General features: G+C 42.1%; 2 protein-coding genes across 2 annotated transcripts; one reads left to right on the forward strand and one right to left on the reverse strand.

Annotated features, from left to right (window-relative positions):
• Positions 1-8084: 8084 nt before the first annotated feature.
• On the reverse strand, positions 8085-9759 carry LOC124289676 (serine-enriched protein-like). Its single transcript, XM_046726293.1, has 4 exons — positions 9580-9759; positions 9009-9208; positions 8736-8893; positions 8085-8454 (listed from the first exon to the last, which is right to left on the reverse strand). Exons 1-4 carry the CDS (start codon positions 9666-9668, stop codon positions 8425-8427), a joined length of 477 nt encoding a protein of 158 aa, XP_046582249.1. The 5' UTR covers positions 9669-9759; the 3' UTR covers positions 8085-8424.
• Positions 9760-15625: 5866 nt separating this feature from the next.
• LOC124289656 (serine-enriched protein-like) lies at positions 15626-17383 on the forward strand. The gene is made up of 3 exons (XM_046726261.1): positions 15626-15713; positions 16332-16629; positions 17134-17383. Exons 1-3 carry the CDS (start codon positions 15626-15628, stop codon positions 17381-17383), a joined length of 636 nt encoding a protein of 211 aa, XP_046582217.1.
• The last annotated feature ends 2661 nt before the right edge of the window (positions 17384-20044 follow it).

Genomic DNA, 20044 nt, shown 5'->3' on the forward strand with positions numbered 1-20044 from the left:
TCATCAGCCAGGATGGCTTCCCAGAACCACGGTATTGAGAGTGTTTAAATTCCTCGTACACTTGCCGCATGGCTGTGAATCAGGATATATCTCCAATACTTCTACGTGACCAATAGTATCAGGCCAGATCATAATAATCACTGATTGTGACATCGTTCTCCGAGAATGTGCGGCCGGAGTGAGTGAGTTAGTTTTACGCCGCTTTTAGCAATGTCCCAGCAATATCACGGCGGGGGAACATACCAGAAATGGGCTTCACACATTGTACCCATGTTGGGAATCGAAACCGGGTCTTCAGCGTGACGAGCGAACACTATAACCACTAGGCTAAACTAACTGTCGGACAGGTTCCAGCTGCACTACATTTCGAACTGATTACAAACTCCAGTTTACTACCGATGAGAGGAAGTAGATTTCCTCTACACTACCCATGAACCATAGATATTCTATCAGTAGTATGCACTTTCGTGTGCTGGCCTACAGTATCGTCGTTCAGCAAGTAAATACCGTTGTTAACTGTATCAATCACTTAATGACAGCGATCACATTTACACATGAACACACCACGAACATGTTAAAGTGAAAAGGGAAGTAGCATTTGTCTGGCAGTCACGTATTTTTCACCACACCCTTCTCATGACATGTCATTATACTCAGATATAGGTATGCTATCTACGTCGTAGTGTTTGTCAGACACGACATCTCTTGAACTGCAAACAGATCCAGGCCTGTTTCCCAGAACTACAGTTTTGAGTGTGTCTAGATTCCTCGTACTCTTGCCGCACGGCTGTGATTCGCGATATATCTCCAGTACTTCTGTACTGACGAACTGTATCAGGCGAGATTAATTATTAATATTCTCACTGACTGTGACATCGTTCTCCGGGAATGTGCGACCGGAGTGATATGCATCAAAGTCTAAATAACAACAAGTTACGTGTTCTTGCGTAAGAAACCCCAAATCCCTCAACCTACAGGACAGGACTGATCCCCTGTGAGATCCCTGTCCACTCGCCGTCGGACAGGTTAGATCATCTGTACACTATCAGTCGGACAGGTTAGATCCTCTGTACACTATATATCCGCACAACAGGTTAGATCCCTGTACACTACCTTTCTGGCAGATGACTTCCCTGTACACTAGCTGTCGAACAGGTTAGATTCCGTGCAGACTACCCGTCGGTCAGGTTAGATCCCTGTCCATTATCCGTCGGACAGGTACGATTCCCTGTACACTATCTGCACAACAGGCTCGGTCACTGTAAACTACCTTTCTGGCAGATCATTTCTCTGTACACAATACTTCGGACAGGTGAGATCCCTGTCCACTATCCGTCGGACAGGTTAGCTCCCTGTCCACTATCAGTCAGACAGGTTAGCTCCCTGTACACTAACCCTAACACAAGTGAGATCACTGTCCATTATCGGTCAGACAGGTTGGCTCCCTGTCCACTATCCATCAGACAGGTTAGATCCCTGTCCACTATCCGTCAGACAAGTTAGATCCCTGTCCACTATCGGTCAGACAGATTAGATCCCTGTCCACTATCCGTCAGACAAGTGAGATCCCTGTCCACTATCGGTCAGACAGGTTAGACCGCTGTCCACTATCCGTCAGACAGGTGAGTTCCCTATCCACTATCCGTCAGACAGGTTAGATCGCTGTACACTATCAGTCGGACAGGTTAGATCCCTGTACATTAGCTGTCAGACAAGTGAGATCCCTGTACACTATCGATCCCTGTACACTATCGATCCCTGTACACTATCGGTCGGACAAGTGAGATCCCTGTACACTATCGGTCAGACAGGTTAGATCCCTGTACATTAGCTGTCAGACAAGTGGGATCCCTGTCTACCATCCGTAAGACAGGTTAGATCCCTGTACACTAGCTGCCAGACAGGTAAGATCCCTGTCCACTATCCGTCAGACAAGTTAGACCGCTGTCCACTATCCGTCAGACAGGTTAGCTCCCTATCCACTATCCATCAGACAGGTTAGACCGCTGTCCACTATCTGTCAGACAGGTTAGCTCCCTGTACACTAACACTAACACAAGTGAGATCACTGTCCACTATCCGTCAGACAGGTTGGCTCCCTGTCCACTATCCATCAGACAGATTAGATCCCTGTCCACTAACCGTCAGACAAGTGAGATCCCTGTCCACTATCGGTCAGACAGGTTAGACCGCTGTCCACTATCCGTCAGACAGGTGAGCTCCCTATCCACTATTCGTCAGACAGGTTAGATCGCTGTACACTATCAGTCGGACAGGTTAGATCCCTGTACATTAGCTGTCAGACAAGTGAGATCCCTGTACACTATCGATCCCTGTACACTATCGGTCGGACAAGTGAGATCCCTGTACACTATCGGTCAGACAGGTTAGATCCCTGTACATTAGCTGTCAGACAAGTGGGATCCCTGTCTACTATCCGTAAGACAGGTTAGATCCTTGTACACTAGCTGTCAGACAAGTAAGATCACTGTCCACTATCCGTCAGACAAGTAAGGCCGCTGTCCACTATCCGTCAGACAGGTTAGGTCCCTATCCACTATCCATCAGACAGGTTAGACCGCTGTCCACTATCGGTCAGACAGGTTAGCGCCCTGTCCACTATCCGTCAGACAGGTTAGATCCATGTACACTATCAGTCGGACAGGTTAGATCCCTGTACACTATCAGTCAGACAGGTTAGATCCCTGTACACTATCGATCCCTGTCCACTATCGGTCAGATAAGTGAGATCCCCGTACACTATCGGTCAGACAGGTTATATCCCTGTACACTAGCTGTCAGACAAGTGGGATCCCTGTCCACTATCCGTCAGACCGTCAGACAGGTCAGACAAGTGAGATCCTGTACACTGCTGTCAGACAAGTGAGACTGTACACTGTCAGACAAGTGAGATCCCTGTACACTAGCTGTCAGACAAGTGAGATCCCTGTACACCAGCAGACAAGTGAGATCCCTGTACACCAGCTGTCAGACAAGTGAGATCCCTGTACACCAGCTGTCAGACAAGTGAGATCCCTGTACACCAGCTGTCAGACAAGTGAGATCCCTGTACACCAGCTGTCAGACAAGTGAGATCCCTGTACACCAGCTGTCAGACAAGTGAGATCCCTGTACACTAGCTGTCAGACAAGTGAGATCCCTGTACACCAGCTGTCAGACAAGTGAGATCCCTGTACACTAGCTGTCAGACAGGTTAGATCCCTGTACACTAGCTGTCAGACAGTGACACCAGCTGTGAGATCCCTGTACACCAGCTGTCAGACAGGTTAGATCCCTGTACACCAGCTGTCAGACAAGTGAGATGCCTGTACACCAGCTGTCAGACAAGTTATATCCCTGTACACCAGCTGCCAGACAAGTGAGATCCCTGTACACCAGCTGTCAGACAAGTGATATCCCTGTACACTAGCTGTCAGACAAGTGAGATCCCTGTACACCAGCTGTCAGACAAGTGAGATCCCTGTACACCAGCTGTCAGACAGGTTAGATCCCTGTACACCAGCTGTCAGACATGTGAGATGCCTGTACACCAGCTGTCAGACAAGTGAGATCCCTGTACACCAGCTGTCAGACAAGTGAGATCCCTGTACACCAGCTGTCCTGTACAAGCTGTGAGATCCCTGTACACCAGCTGTCAGACAAGTGAGATCCCTGTACACTAGCTGTCAGACAAGTGAGACCGCTGTCCACTATCCGTCAGACAGGTTAGCTCCCTATCCACTATCCATCAGACAGGTTAGACCGCTGTCCACTATCGGTCAGACAGGTTAGCGCCCTGTCCACTATCCGTCAGACAGGTTAGATCCATGTACACTATCAGTCGGACAGGTTAGATCCCTGTACACTATCTGTCAGACAGGTTAGATCCTTGTACACTATCGATCCCTGTCCACTATCTGTCAGACAAGTGAGATCCCTGTACACTATCGGTCAGACAGGTTAGATCCCTGTACACTAGCTGTCAGACAAGTGGGATCCCTGTCCACTATCCGTCAGACAGGTTAGATCCTTGTACACTAGCTGTCATACAAGTGAGATCCCTGTACACTAGCTGTCAGACAAGTGAGATCTCTGTACACTAGCTGTCAGACAAGTGAGATCCCTGTACACCAGCTGTCAGACAAGTGAGATCCCTGTACACTAGCTGTCAGACAGGTTAGATCCCTGTACACCATGTGTCAGACAAGTGAGATCCCTGTACACCAGCTGTCAGACAGGTTAGATCCCTGTAAATTAGCTGTCAGACAAGTGAGATCCCTGTACACTAGCTGTCAGACAGGTTAGATCCCTGTACACTAGCTGTCAGACAAGTGAGATCCCTGTACACCAGCTGTCAGACAGGTTAGATCCCTCTACACCAGCTGTCAGACAGGTTAGATCCCTGTATACCAGCTGTCAGACAAGTGAGATCCCTGTACACCAGCTGTCAGACAGGTTAGATCCCTGTATACCAGCTGTCAGACAAGTGATATCCCTGTACACTAGCTGTCAGACAGGTTAGATCCCTGTACACCAGCTGTCAGACAGGTTAGATCCCTGTACACCAGCTGTCAGACAAGTGAGATCCCTGTACACCAGCTGTCAGACAAGTGAGATCCCTGTACACCAGCTGTCAGACAGGGGAGATCCCTGTACACTAGCTGTCAGACAAGTGAGATCCCTGTACACCAGCTGTCAGACAGGGGAGATCCCTGTACACTAGCTGTCAGACAGGTTAGATCCCTGTACACCAGCTGTCAGACAAGTGAGATCCCTGTACACTAGCTGTCAGACAAGTGAGATCCCTGTACACTATCAGTCGGACAGGTTAGATCCCTGTACACTATCGATCCCTGTACACTATCGGTCGGACAAGTGAGATCCCTGTACACTATCGGTCAGACAGGTTAGATCCCTGTACACTAGCTCTCAGACAAGTGGGATCCCTGTCCACAATCCGTCAGACAGGTTAGATCCTTGTACACTAGCTGTCAGACAAGTGAGATCCCTGTACACTAGCTGTCAGACAAGTGAGATCCCTGTACACTAGCTGTCAGACAAGTGAGATCCCTGTACACTAGCTGTCAGACAAGTGAGATCCCTGTACACCAGCTGTCAGACAAGTGAGATCCCTGTACACTAGCTGTCTGACAGGTTAGATCCCTGTACACTAGCTGTCAGACAAGTGAGATCCCTGTACACCACCTGTCAGACAGGTTAGATCCCTGTAACCACCAGCTGTCAGACAAGTGAGATGCCTGTACACCAGCTGTCAGACAAGTTATATCCCTGTACACCAGCTGCCAGACAAGTGAGATCCCTGTACACCAGCTGTCAGACAAGTGATATCCCTGTACACTAGCTGTCAGACAAGTGAGATCCCTGTACACCAGCTGTCAGACAGGTTAGATCCCTGTACACCAGCTGTCAGACAAGTGAGATCCCTGTACACTAGCTCTGAGACAGGTTAGATCCCTGTACACTAGCTGTCAGACAAGTGAGACCGCTCTCCACTATCCGTCAGACAGGTTAGCTCCCTATCCACTATCCATCAGACAGGTTAGACCGCTGTCCACTATCGGTCAGACAAGTTAGCGCCCTGTCCACTATCCGTCAGACAGGTGAGATCACTGTACACTATCAGTCGAACAGGTTAGATCCCTGTACACTATCAGTCAGACAAGTGAGATCCCTGTACACCAGCTGTCAGACAGGTTAGATCCCTGTACACCAGCTGCCAGACAAGTGAGATCCCTGTACACTAGCTGTCAGACAAGTGAGATCCCTGTACACTAGCTGCCAGACAAGTGAGATCCCTGTACACTAGCTGTCAGACAAGTGAGATCCCTGTACACCAGGTGACATAGTTTGGTTTTACGCCGCTTTTAGAAATATTCCAGCAACATCACGGCGGGGGACACAACAAACGGGCTTCTCACATTGTACCCATGTGGGGATTCGAACCCGGATCTTCGGCGTGACGAGCCAACGCTTCAACCACTAGGCTACCCCACCGCCCCTCACCAGGTGTCAGATAAGTGAGATCCCAGTACACTAACCGTCAGACAAGTTAGATCCCTGTACACCAGCTGTCAGACAAGTTAGATCCCTGTACACTATCGGTCGGACAAGTGAGATTTCTGTACACTATCGGCCGGACAAGTGAGATTTCTGTACACTATCGGTCAGACAGGTTAGATCACTGTACACTATCCGTCAGACAGGTTAGATCCCTGTACATTAGCTGTCAGACAAGTGTGATCCCTGTACACTATCGGTCGGACAAGAGAGATCCCTGTACACTATCGGTCAGACAGGTTAGATCCCTGTCCACTATCCGTCAGACAGGTTAGATCCCTGTACATTAGCTGTCAGACAAGTGTGATCCCAGTACACTAGCCGTCGGACAAGTGAGATCACTTTACACATGCTGTTAGACAGATTTGATTCTCTGTACTGTATCCTAACTGTCGGACAGGTTAGATTCCATCTACATTACATTTCGTACTGGTTACATATCAAGTTTACTACCGACAAAACAAAGTAGACTCCCAGGAACAAACACCACGAGTAGGTTAAAGTGAAAAGGGAAGTTGCATTTGTCTGGCAGTCATATGTCTTTCCTCACACCCTTCTCAATGCATGTAATTATACTCTGATATAGTTATGATATCTACGCCGTTAGGTTATCAGACACGACATCTCTTCAGCTACAAACATATCTAGACCGACATTACATCACTGCCATAACAACCGGGTCCTTGTCGGCGAGTTTTTTTCCGCGAGTTAAACAAGCGAGTTAAACAAGCCTTGGATAAAAAAGGTCCTGGCTGCTTGACGGTGGTCAATTATCCGTGGTTTGTTTTCCTCGTAAGTGGTGTACTAGATAGATAATGTCTTTACAGAAACAAATGTTATATTTGGGATGACATATTCTTTCTAAAGTTCAAAGTATAGGGATATCGGTAGCGTGATTTCGCGGGGCCCGGATATGAATCTCATCAGGGGTTCGAACCCACTGTAATACATCTAATCGCTCGCACACAAAGTCGGCGAAAGAATTACTAGAATTTGTATTCCAGTATGCCATATAACATACGTTACAGGTGATTTAACGATCTTGCAAATGCCACGGAAACCGAGTCCCGAAATGGAAAGCTCGTTCCCAATCCGAATAACCTTTTTAAAGACATCCCCCGGCTTAAGGTTAAAGCTTTCGCTCGTCACGCCGAAGACCCGGGTTCGATTCCCCACATGGGTGCAGTGAATGAAGCCTATTTCTGTTATCCCCCATCGTGATATTGCTGGATTATTGCTAACAGCAGTTTAAAACCATAATCACTAACTCACTGTAAGTGATGTGTAACAGAAACATTTAACAGTAGTCTCTTGCTACAATCTAGACCAGGAGCAAGATTAGCTCACATATGTGAAGCCTCATTTGTAATCATAAGGAGCCACCTCCCTTTCAGCATGACCCGGACTACATTTGTGCACCCGAGGACTCCAGATATACAGGATCTGCAATGTTTTCCAGTAGAAGGATATCACATTGTAATTCCGAGAAAGGCCGTACTGAAGTGCGCGTATGACACATCATTTCTCAGAAATGTGCTCACAGATGTTTGCTGGTGGTAGTTTTCAGTTGTGTACTCACAGCTCAGTCCAAGCGGGCACGAAAGACGTGTGTTTAAAAATAATGCCACGTGTTTAGACTGATACTACGTATAGGCGTGACATGTTTGACTACACTGATCTGAGCTGTTCCCTGGGATTGTATCCTATTTCATGTGTGGCTGCTGGGTAATCCACCTTCTGTGAAGGAATGGGTAGTAAGGAACCTACTTTTAGAGATTTTCTTAGAGGATGGGTACTACGGCTCTTCCATGTCTCCTAGGATGGGTACTGGGGATCTATTTGCCACAAGGACTTTCAATGCTTTTGTGAAACGTTTGTGTATGTTTGGTCAAACATGCTCAGACTTGCGCGTATAGCAACAAATTACGTGATGATAAACAAAAACAGTACTAAGACGCCATCATATGAATAGCACTTTAATAACATATATGTAAAAATAATCTGGTTCAACATTCTCTCACAGAGCTTAAAAAAATGTACATGTACTAAAATACATTACTTTTTACGTAATAGTAATATATATTACTTAGTAATACCAGCCTCCAATACACCGTGGATAACTTCGTTGACGTTTTGACGTCCAGGGTAGAAGTAGGTCACGAGGTCACTAATGACCAATAGCACACTATGCCCGCGTTTCGGCGGGTAATCACATATTTGCAGCACTATGTTGATCCCTTGTTTTGAAGGGGTACGCATATCCAGGTTCGGGTCGTCCTTGCTCTCGCACAACGTATGTATTACCTGGACTAACAAAGGCACCCATGTCGTGGAATGCATTAATTATCAATTGAACACCTTTGGTTGGCTTGTGAGCTGAAAAAGTAAAGAGAGATGATATATAAATATTTCATTTTGGACATTCGAAATATTGCGAGTTGGATGGGACAGTGCACGTTAGTTTGCTATAATCATGAATTTTACACATTTAAAAAACATACAGATATTTGGATTTAAATGTCATCACAGTCTCTGGGCGTTTACCTATTTGGATGAACCATATGGGTACTTTATTATTAGATGTACAAGTTCGGATCTTCACATTTCCATTCACATCTGTTTTAGCCCGTGTAAAGGCATAGATGGGGGATGCTTACCTTGCAGATGAGTTTCTGGGACACCCTCTTGTGTTGATAGTTCCAAGCTGAATCAAGAATGTGTTTGCCTTCACCATGATCCTGTGATCTTTGGATGAACTTTGTGCAGGCGGTCTGAAGGTCGGGGAATCCATATTCGACAGAAGCGCAGAGTAGACCTGAGGAAAGCAATGCGTTTGTACAGAATGTCTTGGAAGAAGTAGTCCCGGATTTAAAAATTGTTGACACTCAATGGCAATTCATATTGTCGGTTCATATTATTACATGACTTACCGATTACGTTGTTGATGTCAATCTTGACCTTTCCTGAGTGTACGAATGTGATGAACTTCCTGAAATCCTCCACAGAGTAGTCCTGCACGTCGATCATTAGCTTCTGGGGCAGGGGGGAACGATTTCCTTTCTTTGACTTCTTGTTGGATGATTCGGCCTCCGCCTTCCTTTGGTGGTGAAGAATCAGTTGATACAAGCACCTGCAAAACACAAAACTACCTGCTGTAGTTTGCAGCGCAAACACAGTTAATACATAAATCGACGCTTCCTTTCCTGTTATCCATGTTTTGGGAACGTGTGGGATTATGGGTATACTTATTATTTCATGGACCATCTTTCTCGCAAAAATCACCACTTTTACATTCTATTGTTTCATCCGACAAGGCGTATTGGAAACCTGCTATTGAAATGTTTACTTTACAAGTCGCACCTTGTGAGGTTTTGTTCGTGTGAAAAGGAGACAATTTAGATATTAGCTGATGGATACATTTTGTGGCCTATTATGGTTGTTTAATTGAGACTTGAACCAGACACCAGGCTTACCTACTGTCTTACTGTAATCGGTCCTTACCTGCTTCTTGTAGCCAGAATAGCCTTGACGCCATAGATAGGCACATGCCTCCTCCCGACCAGGAATGTGACGTCACACATCTCAGGCATATCAAGAATGAGGGCAAGGCTGTCATGCAGACCCCCCGGTACTTTTCAATACCATGACCTCCCCTTGGGTAGCAGGTAAGGATGCGTTGCGAGGCGGCTTCACCGCGAAGCGAGAGGGGTTGTCATCCTCAGAACACTCGCTGGAATCATACCCAGAAGAGGAACTTTCAGCTGAAAATAGAATGATTAGATAAGGTCATATCTACTACTATCTGTAATAATGTACTGGCCTTTCTAATATACGTCCCGGAGTTAAAACTAAATAATTAAATAGAAAAGTGTGTTTGGGAAAGGGAAATCGCTTTCTTGCGGGGGAAGGGGGTGGGGGGAGAGAAAGAGAAATGGATGTGCCACATCCCGGATTCGAACCCATACACTAATCACTACTTCATAATTCAAGGGTTATTTAATATGCGATTGCACAATAGACAATACAAAATGGGGACAATACATACAATTTCCAGAATATTTCAGTAGTCATTTTATCTATAAGTCATTTTCGGCTCTCCCCCACCATATCACTTCTGACCTACCTTCTAGTTCTAACTGATGCACTTCCTCAAGGATGTCACAGTCTAACAGTTGAACACGAGAATCGCATCGGTTCATGTTGCTGGTTGTTGTATATAATTCTGTATAAGTATAATATCCTGGTCTTGTTGGTAATCCAAAGAGTATGAATGCAGGTCAGAGAACGAATGACCACCAGTTGTAACTTGCCCGTTATATACCCCTGGGTGTCAACACTATGATGGAGATGTCAGTGCCACAATACCGTTGTCCAGAGAACACCTATGTTGACACATAGGCTTCACCTTTCTCATGTCAGTTGCTCTTGTGATTACAGTAATGACCACCCCGTGAACACTGACCCTCTGTCCAGCACTTGTCAGTTACGAAAACACTGACATAATTAACTAATCAATAGGTGTAAATGAGAGGGAGTTTAGTTTTGATTAAGATTAGTCAACCCAGCTTCGTGTGAACTGCGTCACTTTGAAGAAGGATTTAGTGTAAAGATGCTTGATTAAACTGTTTGTATCAGATTAAGGAAGCTGTGATTGATTTGGCAAGACAAAAGGCCAACGCAGAACCAGGCAGTTACACCATGTACAATATACTATTGTTCCGCCTGAGGCAAACTATGGGGTAAATACAGGCTAACTGCGCTTAGGAACAATATTTACTTTACGATTGTTGGTGACAGCTTTGCATTTGTAAACTGGGTTTATAGCAAAAGGAAAAAAGGGCTGCATTCAGCATGCTAATTAAAAGAGGCCACTTGAATCGAAATGTTACACGGGACAAACACATGCATGAATCGAAAGCTGTTCAATGTTTTATTTATGTGCTATTGTTGGAACATTAGTACGTACTTATACAATGTGCTGTGTATAGAATGGGTACATTGTATATGTTAATGCAGTTGAATACCTTTGGTATAAAGGGTAAAGTCACAAAGCCTAACAACTAAACATATTCATAAATTCTAATCTCAGATAATTATCACGAAACGGGGAGTTAATATGCATTGGTTTTACTTTTAAGATCTAATAGCTTATTCTCGACCTTATAAAATAATGAAACGCAGAATCTGTATCAACAAGTAGTACACATTCAGAAAACAATAATATAAACATAGCGTACGTAGATATACTTAAAATACAAGCTGCATAATATGTACATAAATTGGATGGAAGAAATTTATAATTTACACTTTTCTATTGAAATAAGGAGATATTAAACATTCATTCTTGTATTTTAGTGATAATTGTCAACCATATTATCGAGATGCAAACAATGATAGCCTGAGTGTAATGATTCTCTCAAACATATATTTATCATTCAATTAGATATTTTCTCTCTTTCTTATTTGTAAAACAGATTTATTTTTTTCTAATTAATGCGGAAGTGTGGCCTAGATATTACCCATGACCATGTATTGTAAGTTTGAGTGCTCGCATATGTTTTTACATGTGTGAAAAGTTGCTTGTACACCTCCATGGTTCGGCTTTGAAGATTATATACGCGCGACACTGAAATAAAAGCAAATTCACTTTAATTTCCTTTCATCTATATAACTAGCAATGTGGTTAATCCAATGGACATAACACACAACAAACACATGTTGGATAATCAGACTGAAGCGTAGTTAAGTCATCTGAATCATGAAGCCTGTCGTTACACCGGGAACACAGTGCAAACCTTATGGTGTGAAGTTATTTGAAAACATCGGACAGCGTATGGAGAGGTCTCGGGTTACATTAGGGGAAGTACACAAACCAAATAAATACACAAGACCAGGCAATTAGGCAGATGCGCACTGTTTTCATTTGAAACAGCTACTACGAAACGTTTGAGTACAGATGGCTTGTTTTAGACATTTGTGTAATAGCAGCATTGTAGCAGTAAACTTTGACTTGAATAGCGTAACTAAATACAAACATATACATGGGCCACTCCACATGGACTTGTATCGAAATAGATTCACCTATGTACACTTTTAAATGACATCCAAAGCTGACAAGCACCTTTTTTTCTATTCAATGAATAGCAGGTTTGGGTGAAAACACGTAAATTAAATATTGCTTGACAAAATATAATCTGTTTTCTGAACTCATCAAACATGTTGGGAACAGTTTAATTTAACTCAGTGGCACGACATTATAGTTATATATTGCTAAATGATATATCAGAAGTGTACAATCTACAATAACATGTACATCTAGAATTTTGTAAACAGCGGAGGGTCAGTTTTGTGATTCCCCATCTCGTCACATACAATATGGTACTTTGTGTTACCGTGCCTGGTGCTCCAATTTATTGGGATCAAATAAAGACTGGTGGACTCTGAGTCAGTATATTGTCTAAGCTGGGTGTCCATGTTACACTGCAGCATAACTGAGTGAGCTAGCACTGTAAGCTTGGCATTTGTCTGGTCTTGTATAAGCAGCCACATAAGTGCATGTTCGAGCCGTGACACATGTTATAATGTTGACAACACCCAACGTGTTTCACCATTGCGAAAAACACCCGCATCATTCCAGGATTTCTCCCCATCTTTGTTATAAACTCTAATCCCAGAAATAACGCTGCTAGACCAGCATCACACACCCTCGACGGCTACTGGTCTGACTGACTGACTGACTGAGTTTGGTTTTTATGCCGCTTTTAGCAATATTCCAGCAACATCACGGCGGGGGACACCAGAAATAGGGTTCACACATTGTGCCCATGTGGGGATTCGAACCCGGGTCTTCGGCGTGACGAGCCAACGCTTTAACCATTAGGCTACTCCACCGCCCCGCTACTGGTCTGAAACGTTATAGAAGAAGAAAATATTTTTATTTATGTGTCACATGTTATATATAAAACAAAAATAAAATTCAATAAAATATAACATCCGGCCATATGGACTATGAGACACAAGGCATTATATTATATCTAAAAACAGATAGTAGTAAATAAAATATCACAGCTTTGTAAGCAACAATGGAGTGTGGTATATTTATTTAATTACATGACTACAAACTGCGTTTGCGTATGGTTACGGAGAAGAAAGAGTGTTATTATTTGTGTGTAACATGTTATACCTTAGACACTTAATATAAAATATAACTTCTGGCCTATGAGACACAAGCCACTACATTCTACCAATAACAGATAGTAGTGAATAGAATATCACAATTCTATAAGTAACAGTGGAGTGTGGTATATTTAATTACATGACTACAAAGTGCGTTTACGTCTGTTAAACATTTAGTAACTAATGCAGCTAAGGTTTTATTAATTTAACATTACCTAGCATAAATGCAGCCTGGTCAGAAGGTGACAAGAGAGTGAAAAAAGGGTTAATATTTAATACAATTTTCCACAAGTCATATCGTAAATCCGAATATAGTGGACAGCTGACCAAAAAGTGAACTTCGTCCTCAATCGTATTGCCATCACATCATTTACAAATTCTATCGTCTAAAGGTGTTTTAGGGCGTGTAAATCTACCGATCTCTAGTTATATAATGATAGATCTTTCATAACCCTTCTCCATTCAACTAATATGTTACGTCACCATCTCTATATAATGGCATTCTCACTAGTGCAATATATTTGTACAGTTGCTGCTCATAACATTGCATATGAACATACAATGGAAAAGTTATTATCAACACAATAGTGTGTACTATTCCTAAAGGAAATACGAAATTATGTATTAGTTATCAAGCGCCTCGTATCAAACTGTAGATCAATATATACTGCATCACATAACGGATAAAACCTTTTACAAAACAGTTCCACCAAACTTCATTTGGTTATGGACATTTCAGTTTGTTGCTGTAAACAAGCTGGCCTATTTGTATTCGCGAAAAACTGGTTTCAACTGATTTATAGTTATCAGGAGGACCATCATACTATGTACATGTTTATCACTTTCAAACTTTCCACGAAAAATAACACATGAGAAATCATTATTTCGTGCATGTGTCCCATTCATTCGAAAAGCCTTTTAGCCTCGTGGGACCTCAAGCGTACGTGTTTATTTAACATTAAAATATAAACAGAACTTCAACTTCTTAAACTATTAACAGGAGCAACAACATGGTATTAAAACAGAACGCTAATGTGTTACTTCCACAACTATGTGTCAAAAGATAATGACACGTTATGTACGTCGTTGCCACAATATTAAATCACTTTATTCATTGGCACTTTAAGATGAATCTTTGTTGTGTAGTACAGCCAATAGATACGATAATATTTCTCCAAGTGAGAATATAATGCTTCACAACAAATAACGTAACATGATATATGCTCTCGTCATTAAAGGAAATGTCCATACAATGGGAAATCTAGATAATTCATATACAGTTGCGTCATACTTTCAATGCGACCGCCTCCGTGGTGCAGCGGTTAGAGCGTCCGCCCGGGGAGCGGAAGATCGCGGGTTCGATCCCCGACCGCGTCAATCAAAAGACGTTAAAATATGGTACTTGTTGGTCACTGCCTGGCGCTCGGCATTAATGGGTACAACAAGGACTGGTCGGCTCGGAGTGTCTGAGTGGGATATTCATGCTTCACTGCGGCATTGTATCTCAGTGGGCTAGCACTATATAACCAGCTAGTACAAGCAGCCACTGATACACACGCATGCACGTCGTCATATGAGCGAAATATTCCCAAGCACGACGTAAAACCCAATTTCACCTCACCTCACCTTATACTTTCAATATATACTCCATGTTAAAGTAGAACCGTTGTACGAGATAACTGATTTATTTGGCATGTATAAAGCGCAATGATGAAGAGGAACAAATTTTATGCATTGACAACTTCTTTATTGCAGGAGATGCGACGTTTCGGTGTAGATGCTAACACCGTTATCGTCAGCAATTGGTAATTGCGATATCATTTTAAATATACAGTTATTATCTATTTACACAGTGTTTCGTACATTGTAACAACGCTGTTGTTATAACAATCATCCATTACAAGACCTTCAGCTACTTCAGAATATGTTGAAAAGAGCAATATGTAACAGGTCTTTCGGCTTTGTTCATAAATCTATCAATCTCACGAATAATCTGATAATCACATCTATAATTAACCACTTAACTGTTAATCCCCTTTCAGGGCATAGATCCGTAAACCTAACAAATCACTGAGCCTTAATCCTTAATTACGCCTGTGTTGTGACACGTAACAACCTTCAGCTATGAAGTGTTGCGATAAGCAGATCACGTGGTGGCAATTCGTTCGGCGTGGAAGCACGTGGCATGAGCACAGCGCGTGAAGTTGAAGCCTTCGTGTCAACATTGATTTATGAATGACACTGACATTGGTTGTTGTTATTAGTACAGCTATATAATGCATCTGATAGTAGAAACGGTCATTCCACTCCCGGATCTGAACATAACACAGCTTAGTCTTACGCTTAGTCTCAATAATTCCAAACACAAAGTATGAACCGTTACGATTCTCGTGTGTGTCTCTTGGACGCTGACGTCCTTGAATTCGAAACATGTCAGGTCAATGAAGGCGAAGTTGATGGTGAGTTTACCGTTATGTGTGTTTCGAAAATTGTCAAAAACATGGATGTGAATCTCTTAACAACATCTGTATGAGTAAAGCATTTCTAACGTAACTCGACAATGGACTGTTATGTTTTGATGAAGATTGTTCTTGGATTTCATTAAGTAGAATATAGCTTTCACATAAGTTATCTATATTTCTGAAACTAAATGTTAGTGTAAATATTAATAGTTTAGTAGCGATATTTTTACGGATCACTTGTCAAGAGAGAATTAATTTTGTAAGATCCAAAACTCACCCTGCAAACAGGTTATTCTTTAGGTAACCGATGACGGGGAAGATTTATGGATGCCGGGTTCTTTATTTTAACGAACACTAACTCCTTCGATTTCATCAGGTGATGATCACTAGAAGGTGATCTATTTTTTCTTACAAATCAAGACCTGTCTCGTTAGATAATCAAGAATATTATTGACGGGGTCCAGCAATACAGTTTGTATACAACATTCACTCTGGAGATCACACGCTATGAAATCAGTTGAAGTAATCTGGACATTATATTAAAAATGTACTGAGGACTGAAAATAGACATATTTTTCGTAACATGTTTATGATTAATATCCATTGTGGTTTCAGCTGAGAGCTCTTCATCTGGGTACGACTCTAGTGACATGAGCTCGGATGAAGACGTGAGCCCCACCAACTTACCTGACGTCGTTTCCGGCTTCACTACCCTTCGTCCAGCTTCGAGTCGCCATAATACCAACCCCCACAACGACTGTAGGAGTGTAATGGTGTTCAAGAGTACAGGGGAACTCCAGGACAGCCTTGCCCTCATCCTGGAAATGCCTGACATGTGTGACGTCACTTTTCTTGTGGGCAAAACTAAGGTTCCTGTTTATGGAGTCAAGGCCATATTGGCAACGCGAAGCAGGTACGCTGGATTCTTTCTTACATGCACGAATGCAGTCAAATAGTGCACATTCATATTAATACTTAACCCATGAAGGTCCGTGTTAGATTATTGATCTTCAGTAACCCCTGCTTGTCGTAAGAGGCGACTAACGGGATCGTGTGGTCAGGCTCGCTGGCTTGGTTGGCACATGCCATCATATCCCAATTGCGTAGATCAATGCTCACGTTGTTGATCACTGGATTGTCTGGTCCAAACTCGATTAGTTACAGACCGCCATATACTAGTAGTTGGAATACTGCTGAGTGCGACGTAAAACTAAACTCACTCACTCATATTAATACTGAATGTGAATTATATGCGTGTATTGCCTTATCTGTTTAACGTTTACGTTTTGGTTGGACATGTTCTTACGTTACTGTCTTCAAAAAATGTATGTCACCGAACAATTCCATAGCCAAAAGAAAATAATTCCTAGGATGAAGTTATTTCTATCAATTTATAAAATATTTTATCTTATTTCAGATATCTCTACCAGCTAGTGTTAAAGCACCAAAAGCAATCGATGCAAGACATTCCAAAGACGAAAAAAATTAAGAAAGTCAGGGAATCCCCCTTGTCACAGAGACTCCTCATCAACGTCCCAGGCTACCTAGCCGGGGACTTCAAGGCATTCATCAAGTTCGTCCACTCGGGGAAGGCTAGAATTGATCTTAGCAACGTGATAGGTGAGTGCCCTGGTGTTCTACTCATCACTTTAAGCGTAATAAAATAACTGGTTATTCTATTCACAATACCTTGACAATTGTTCACGTCTAACTCTATTTTTGAATTTGTTTACAGGACTTCTTTGTTCTGCTGTCGAGTTCGGATTCACCGACCTTCAGGCCGCCTGCGTGGAGTTCATACAGAGATGCCGAGGTCAAGGTCAGGGATCAGTACTTCTAGACTGTGCCTGGAACTATCAACACAAACCAACAGCGCAGAAACTTATTTGCCAGGTATGTTCCCTTACATTTGTTTTCAGATGCTCAGTTGCATAATTCATCGCCGAAAGATGTTAACGTGAAAACAAAAACAAATATATATAGTAACGATATGATAGTGAGGTTTGATGTATTGAATTTCAAAAAGCGATAAATCTTTTCTCAATGAAGGCAACTTACTAGTATATTCAAACGTTTTCATTTTACTTTTTCGCAGCTTTCTACGGAGACCAGATGAACGAACACCTCAAAGTAAAGAGGATCAAAGCCAGCTACTACAATCCAAATGTGATTCGGAAGAAGACAACAAGCAGAAGATGAGAGAATCAAAACGAGGAGAAGTAGGACGATACAAACCAAGACTGAGCCGATCAGTACTGGAGAATGTCAGTTCACCATACAACGAGTGCCAGAACGCACATAGACGATGTTCGTCGTGAAAGCTTGAAGAAGCAAATGTCAACGCCATCATCTGGCGGACAGAACGGAGGAGGCCACGAAGCAAGCATCAACATGAGAACTGGTATGAATCTTAAGAAATACCAGTGCAAGGCTCATCAACCGATGAAAACGAACCGATGCCCACATTGTATGGTTGAAATAAAGAATATTCATTCTCACCCCCGCGTCTTCTTGTTACAAACATGCACGCACAATGCAGTATGTAGCCAAGCAATATATGCAAAGTGATTACCCAAATCAACGGAATTGAGAGGCATATTTTTAACATATTTCATTGTCCATAAGTATTTAATGCAAGTTTAAGAAATAAGGAATATTCATTCTTACCTCGAATCTTGCTGTTACAAACACACACACACACACACACACACACAAAGACACACATGTACGTACCTGAATGTCTAAAACATTTAAACATCTATATGTGTTAAAAAACATTTAGGTACGTACATACTAGTACCAATATTTGTTCACAGTGACGCATAGGTCATGCATACTAGGTTTAGCACGGACATTCAAACTAAATGCACTTACACACGCCTATGAGCATTCATATACGTACGCCTACAGATATATTAAGTTGTTCTATCTCTTTTACAAAGCATAATATCAAATGATAAAAAGCATTACTAAAAAGTCCTTAATTGTTTTATCCTTTGTGGTGGAATACGCAGTATCATCAAGCAATAAATGCAAAGGAACTACCAAAATTAACGGAACAAAGAGGTATGTTTTAAAGACGATGGGGTTGAACTCAAGTGCCGTAATTGCCATCAACTGCATATTTTAGGCATCAGAACAAAGATGTTATATTGTATCTTTTAATATACTTCCTTTAAAAAGTTTAGACTCACTTAAAACACTCACTGTATGTTATGGGTTTATACATTTTGTATATGGTTATATCGAAGATTGATTTATCCACTAACTTGGGGGAACCAACTGCAAACCTTATGCAGATGAATTGCATGAGGATCGTGCATCAAATTGCTGAAAAGCATGTGCAAATATCGTGCATGTGAACAGATGCGTTTTGGTGTAAAGTTTTGTTAAGAATTACCCACTTTTCACTGATTTTTATCATTTATTGAACTCATGACAATAATCTTTTCACCGTTACGAGTACACATCAGTTCGTGTGTAAAACAACACCTAAACAGTAGGGAATATTTGGCAAAATTTTGTTTCGAACAGTTGCCTGAAGTAAGTGGCTATATTTACACTAGTGAGTCTAACCTTTTGAAAGGAAGTATATAAACGAGAACGTCGTCGGTACTGTATTACCGTTGTGCTTTATTTAACTCATCCATCAAGATACAAATATGCCATTTAAGTCCCTTTGCAATGTGTGTGTATGAATGAAAGGTCAACGAACACTGCACATTAACAGGTTTCTAAAACAGTTATATTATGTGTGTGTTTGAATAGCAAGTGAAGCCGGCACAGGCTGCTATTCGTGTTTGCACTGTTAAAGCATTAAAGCCTTGTATGCATAAAACCAGTACATTGTATATTCTATTTAGATTGGTGTATGCTTCATTTATAGCTTTCAGTGCAAACAATTGTATTGGGCATCAAATTTTAAAATATTTAAACATTCGTTACATTCCTTATTTTGAACTTGCATTCGCTTTACTGTGAGAAAGATGTTTTATCTGGCGTTTAAATGAACAGATTCCCAAAACGTTGCATTACTGGGTCCGTTACGTTACTATTACACTAAACACACTGTATCTATCATATCCAGATATTTGTGTCATATATTCAGTGTAGAATGGACGAAGGGCAACAATGGCTTGAGAGCCTTACAAACACTGAGAAAAATATAATAACATCTGATTACACATATGGCTTACATTCTAGTCTATGTTTAATACACTTTAATAACCGATTGCTTGTAATGATATATCGGACTGGAAAATCAAAATAAGTGAATTAGGCCAACCCATTGTATTTGAGCTTAGGGCACATCGATAACTTGATCTCGT

This window comes from Haliotis rubra, unplaced genomic scaffold, assembly GCF_003918875.1.
Source record: "Haliotis rubra isolate DU_JTF1 unplaced genomic scaffold, ASM391887v1 Scf446, whole genome shotgun sequence".
In the NCBI taxonomy this organism is placed as follows: domain Eukaryota; kingdom Metazoa; phylum Mollusca; class Gastropoda; order Lepetellida; family Haliotidae; genus Haliotis; species Haliotis rubra.